At 34.0% G+C, this 6,000-nt stretch overlaps 1 protein-coding gene and 2 long non-coding RNA genes across 4 annotated transcripts in view; 2 read left to right on the forward strand and 1 right to left on the reverse strand.

Moving 5' to 3' along the window:
- The window catches only part of LOC101886560 (sodium/potassium/calcium exchanger 3), a 59,759-nt gene that overhangs the window by 26,142 nt on the left and 27,617 nt on the right, over positions 1-6,000 (reverse strand). For both annotated transcript variants that reach the window (XM_087262414.1, XM_087262415.1), the window contains 2 exons: positions 2,882-2,958; positions 662-736 (listed from right to left, as the gene is read on the reverse strand). In XM_087262414.1, the coding sequence (XP_087118540.1) occupies positions 662-736; positions 2,882-2,958 (152 nt within the window). The remainder of the gene's footprint in view (positions 1-661; positions 737-2,881; positions 2,959-6,000) is intronic.
- Positions 4,545-6,000, forward strand: part of LOC147836235 (uncharacterized) — a 6,992-nt gene continuing 5,536 nt past the window's right edge. The window contains exon 1 of the long non-coding RNA XR_015496630.1: positions 4,545-4,825. This is a non-coding gene — a long non-coding RNA (uncharacterized LOC147836235). The remainder of the gene's footprint in view (positions 4,826-6,000) is intronic.
- LOC101886471 (uncharacterized) overlaps positions 4,936-6,000 on the forward strand; it is a 2,287-nt gene continuing 1,222 nt past the window's right edge. Inside the window, exons 1-3 of the long non-coding RNA XR_015496616.1 lie at positions 4,936-4,979; positions 5,751-5,839; positions 5,931-5,996. This is a non-coding gene — a long non-coding RNA (uncharacterized LOC101886471). The remainder of the gene's footprint in view (positions 4,980-5,750; positions 5,840-5,930; positions 5,997-6,000) is intronic.

Below are 6,000 nucleotides of genomic sequence, written 5' to 3' on the forward strand. Positions count from 1 at the left end.
AAAAAACATCAAGGAAATCTGTGTAAACTTTTGACTGTCTAGAAATGAATAACAAAATCTCAAAAAATAAAACCTCTCATTGTTCTGGCATTTAGCAAATGTCAATCATTTAGGTAATCCTAACGGAAATAAAAGAGTAAACATTTAGTATGATTTACCATCAGACATTTAAAAAAAAAACTTTTTTCACTGGTTATAAAAGGTAGAACAAGCCAAAAACAATAGTACTCAGCTATATACTTTTAATAATGTTAAACTGGTTTAACGTGGATTAATTAGATTAAAACTCTTACCATTTAATTAGCAGTGCAGTAGCTGATATTTAAACAAATGGCTGGTATTTAATTATTATAAATAAAAAATCTTGTCTCGTGCAGTTAGAAAGCGTTTGTTTGCCGTGAGAATCGACTAGGATTGATTTACAAATCCTCAGCAAATCCCAGTTCCTAAAGAGACTCGAACAAAAGGAAATTTCCCAGAAGGATGCGCACTTTCCAACGCGGACGCATTAATTAACACTTTACCCAGAGTTCATGCACACAGCACCAGTGCGCACTCCTGGGAGAGCCGGGAAACAAGGCTGTCATCGCTTCATTTTATGATGGATAGCAGAAGTAATGATCTGTCGGGTGAAATGAAGACAGGCGGCTCTGAGACTCACCTCTGAGATCTTCTCCAGGGACGGCACGAAATAATCATCGCAAACAATAGCCAGAGCGTAGAACATGTAGATCGCCTGCGACCAGAGGACAGACAGATGTTCATACCGGGTAGCTACAGTACGTACAACTTCAAATCAGAAGCAGTATGGAAAACGCAGCTAAAAAAGAAAGGAGTGATTTCCAAATTTGCTTCGACTCGTATGTAATTGCAGACAGCATGAACATAAAATATTTCATGCTGTGTCTGGTCAACTTTATCTCATTTGTAAATATACTTTCATGTCATTCAGACCCGCAATAAACTCCGAAATAAGTTGGGACAGGAGTGGCTTAGGGCTAGTCATCAGGTAAACTGGTTAAATAATGTTGTGATTATTGTAATTATGATTTGAAAGCAGCATCCAAGAAAGGTCTAGTCGTTCAGGAGCAAAGATGGGCCGAGAATCACCAGTTTGCCAATGAATACATGAGAAAATGATTGAAATGTTTAAAACAGGGGTCACCAACATGGTGCCCGCGGGCACCAGGTAGCCCGCGAGGACCACATGAGTTGCCCGTGGGCCTGTAATAAAATTAGCTTACCATAGCACCACATACCAGTAAGTTGCATCTAATATTTTTTGTAGCTATTCTTTTTAAATCACACTTGCATTGGTTGATACTGATCTGTTTCCAATCATTGTTGACAACTATTGTGAGACATTAACATGATCAGCGTCTTCAAATAGATGAATATCATTAATTATCAATGACATATAATTAAAAGTAAATTGAGCAACTTTGTTATTAGGAAGTGTGTGTCAAACTGGCCCTTCACATTAAACGATACCCAAGAAGTAGCTCTCAGTTTCCAAAAGGTTGGTGACCCCTGGTTTAAAACAATGCTCCTTACAGAAAGATAGGAAGACATTTGGATATTTCACCTTCAACAGAGCAGAACATTAATTAAAAATTTAAGGAATTTCAGTGTGTAAAAGACAAGGCCTCAAGCTTAGGCTGAACAACCGTGCTCTCAGACTCCTTATCAAGAATCAAGAATCCTAATTCATCTATGAGCCATAGCACCACATGGGCTCAGGACTACTGCGGCAAACCTTTGTCAAGTATCATAATAGTTAATAGGTAGTTACATCCGCAAATGCCAGTTAAAACTGTGACAAAAGGAAGCCCTATGTTAACAGTGTCCAGAAGCGTTGTCGACTTCTCTGGGCTTGAAGGCATCTGGGATGGACCATCCCACAGTGGAAACCTGTACTGTGGTCAGATGAATCGGTATTTCATTCATTAATTTTTCTTTCGGCTTAGTCTCTTTATTTATCCGGGATCACCACAGCGGAATGAACTGCCAACTTATCCAGCATATGTTTTACACAGCGGATGCCCTTCCAGCTGCAAACCAGTACTGGGAAACACCCATATACACTCATTCAAAAGCATACACTACGGCCAGATGGATGGATGGATGGATGGATGGATGGATGGATGGATGGATGGATGGATGGATGGATGGATAGATAGATAGATAGATAGATAGATAGACAGACAGACAGACAGACAGACAGACACATAGACAGACAGACAGACAGACAGACAGACAGACAGATAGATAGATAGATAGATAGATAGATAGATAGATAGATAGATAGATAGATAGATAGATAGATAGATAGATAGATAGATAGATAGATAGATAGATAGATAGATAGATAGATAGACAGACAGATACATAGACAGACAAACAGACAATAAGACAGATAGATAGATAGATAGATAGATAGATAGATAGATAGATAGATAGATAGATAGATAGATAGATAGATAGATAGATAGATAGATAGATAGATAGATAGATAGATGGAGAGACAGATAGATAGATAGATAGATAGATAGATAGATAGATAGATAGATAGATGGATGGATGGATGGATGGATGGATGGATGGATGGATGGATGGATGGATGGATGGATGGATGGATGGATGGATGGATGGATGGATGGATGGATGGATGGATAGATAGATAGATAGATAGATAGATAGATGATGGATGGATGGATGGATGGATGGATGGATGGATGGATGGATGGATGGATGGATAGATAGATAGATAGATAGATAGATAGATAGATAGATAGATAGATAGATAGATTGATAGATAGATAGATAGATAGATAGATAGATAGATAGATAGATAGATAGATAGATAGATAGATAGACTCACACACAGCACGTGCAGTAGTATCGCTCCTCTCTTCCGCTGCTCTTTGGTAAAGACGTCCTCGGGGAACTCATGAATTGCTAATGGGCAGACAGACAGAATATGGACACAGAATCAGGAACTGTTAGACTTTCTGGATTTTTTTCCAAAAGCAATTTATGTGGATGTGTGACAGACAGCAGCATTCCTGACAGCAGAGTTCAGGCCATAGCAGAGATCCACAGACATGAATATGAACTTTAATAATGAGAGAACTCAACTATTAATAGCAGCTCATTACCATGCTAATGAAACTGTTATGCTCCACACTCGTGTATGTAAACACACACACACACACACACACACACACACACACACACACACACACACACACACACACACACACACACACACACACACACACACACACACACACACACACACACACACTTTTTTTTCTCTTACTTTCTTCAATCTTTCTTTTCATATTAATTTTCAGTTTTTTCTCTTTCATTTTCTCTTTATTTTTTCTCTTTCTTTTTTCTTTTAATCCTTTCTTTTATTTTCTTATCATTTCTTAAATTTTTATCTTTACTTTTTCTTTTATCTTAATTTTATCTTTCTCTCTTTCTTTCTTTTAATATTTCTTTATTTTCTTTCTTTCTCTTTACTCTCTCTTTCTTTTTTTGTTTCCTATCTTTCATTTATTCTTTATTTTTTATTTATTTTCTATCTTTTATTTTCTTTCTTTTTTCTCTTTATGTTTATTTTTGTCTTTCTTTATTTTCTCTTTCTCTTTACTTTTTCTCTTTCTTGATTTTGTGTTTTTCTCTTGTATTTTCTTTTTTTATCTTTCTTTGTTTTCTCTTTGTAATATTTTTCTGTCTATCTTTCATTCTTTCTAAATTAATTTTTTCTCTTTCACCCTTTATTTTTAATCCTTCTTTCTTTTAGTTTTCCTCTTTCTTTAATTTTTATCTTTATTTTTTTCTAACTTTTATTCATGCTTTGTTCATTTATTTTCCCTTTCTTTCTCTTTGTTTTTTTTAATTCCTATCTTTAGTAATTTTTTTCTCTTACTTCTGTTTTATCTTAATTTTTTATCTCTTTCTATTATTTTCCTCTTTCTTTCTTGATATTTTTTCTCCATCTTTTTCATTTATTTCTTCCTTTTTCTACATTTCTTTATTTTTTCTTTTAATCCTTTTTTATTTTTCTTTCTCTTTCTTTCATTTTTATCTTAATTATTTTATTTTTCTTTCCTTCTTTCGTTCATTTTATCTTTTCATTTCTTTAGTCCCTTCTTTCTTTAATTTTATCTTTCTTTTCTTTTTCTATCTTTCATTAATTCTTCACTTATTTTTTCTATCTTTTTCTCTTTCTATTATTTTATATCTTTCTTTCATAAGTAATTTTTTTCTCTTTTTTCACTTAATTTTTTATTTTTCTTTCCATTGTTTCTTTCTTTGTCTTTCTTAATTTTTTTCTTTTCTTTATTTGTTTTTCTTTTTAATTATCTTTATTTTTTCTTTCTTTTTTGTTTTCTATCTTTCATTTATTCTTTCTTTGTGCGCTTATTTTTTTTTTCTTTTTCTTTAATTTCTATCTTCCATTTTGATTTATTTTTTTCTTTCTTATTTTTTTCTCTTTCTCTTTCCTAAATTTGCATCTTTATTTTTTTTCTTTTCAATCTGTATCTTTTATTTCTTTTTAAAACTTTCTATCTTCTTTTTATTCTTTCTTCATTGATTTTTTAATTGTCTTTCATTTCTTTCTTTCTTTCTTTCTTTCTTTCTTTCCTTCTTTCTTTCTCCTCACTTCTCATCTTTCATGACCCCTTCTCTCCTTCAGTCTTTATCTGTGTCATAAGGTCTCTCTCTCACTCTCCCCTCTCTCTCTTTTTCTCTCTCTCTATGCAAATCGCACTGAAAAAACAGCGTCCAATCAACGCCCCGACGAGTCGACTCAGCGGAGAAGGGTAATACTGCACAACTGGAGTGGCTGCACTCTCAGGACCGCATTTTTAGGACCGCATCTTTAGGACCCTAGTTTTTTGTGACAGCGTCACCTGTCGGATTGGATCATGGATGCGCTAATGGACGACACGGATGACAAGGAAAGTGTAAGTACCGATTTTTCTATTAAGTTTTATTTTATTTCGGCTAATGTGCTTAGTGACTCATGCATTAAACTAAGATGGTAAAAGCACGTTTGATGTAAGAGTTTCAGATTTATCTATATTTTACTGAATTCGTGTTATTCGTTGTATTACATTAGCACATTAAAAATTGTGCTGACTGCCTGTTAGCCCCACAATACTGTATGTGTTATTAGCCTGATGTTTTGTCATCGTTTTACAGTGATGAATGAGATTCTGAAAGTTAGGCTTATTCTGCAGGTCTTAACCATATAGAGTCTCATATCTTTAATTTATATCATCAGGTATGTTTTACCTGGCGAATAAGTGATGGCCAATATGATTGGATTGCTTAGGCTCATTGTAGGAGGAAAAGAAAACAAACTACAGGAATATTTTCATCGCAAACTGTTGAGTAACACTTTATAACATCTGCATACTATAAATAAATAATTATTAAGCATTTATAACTAGTTAATTTATTAATATTTTATTTGTTTAGCATTAACTCTACATTTAATAGACATTGATAAGCAGTTTATAAATACAGTTACAAATGCTAGCTGTGTTCTTGAGTTTATAGCATATCTATGATGAAGTGCAGCTTATCTGTGGTGTTCATTTTCCAGAGGAATGTCTGGCCAAATAAGTATATAAACTGCATGCTGGGTGCTACTCATTTATGAATCCATGTAAAATGATTTGCTGTTCTGTGGTGGTATTTTAGTTCATATTTAAATGATTTTTTTTTCATAGGCCATCGTACATCCTCTGGGTGTCTTGAGGAGCTGGTCTTTGGATAATGCTGAGCAGGTCTTTCTTTCTGGTAAAGATTATCATTACAGGTCAGAATATGGTTAATTTTGCACAATGCTCAAAGAGCCTTTTTGTTACTGGTATATATGTTAACTCAACAGTGATTGTTCTCTATTTCAGTGAAGTTAAAGAATTCAACAGACAGATTTACAAACAACTGACGAAAGAAGAGAGACGATTCAATAGGTGG

This window comes from Danio rerio, chromosome 7 (assembly GCF_052040795.2).
Source record: "Danio rerio strain M-AB ecotype USA chromosome 7, GRCz13ab, whole genome shotgun sequence".
Lineage (NCBI taxonomy): Eukaryota > Metazoa > Chordata > Actinopteri > Cypriniformes > Danionidae > Danio > Danio rerio.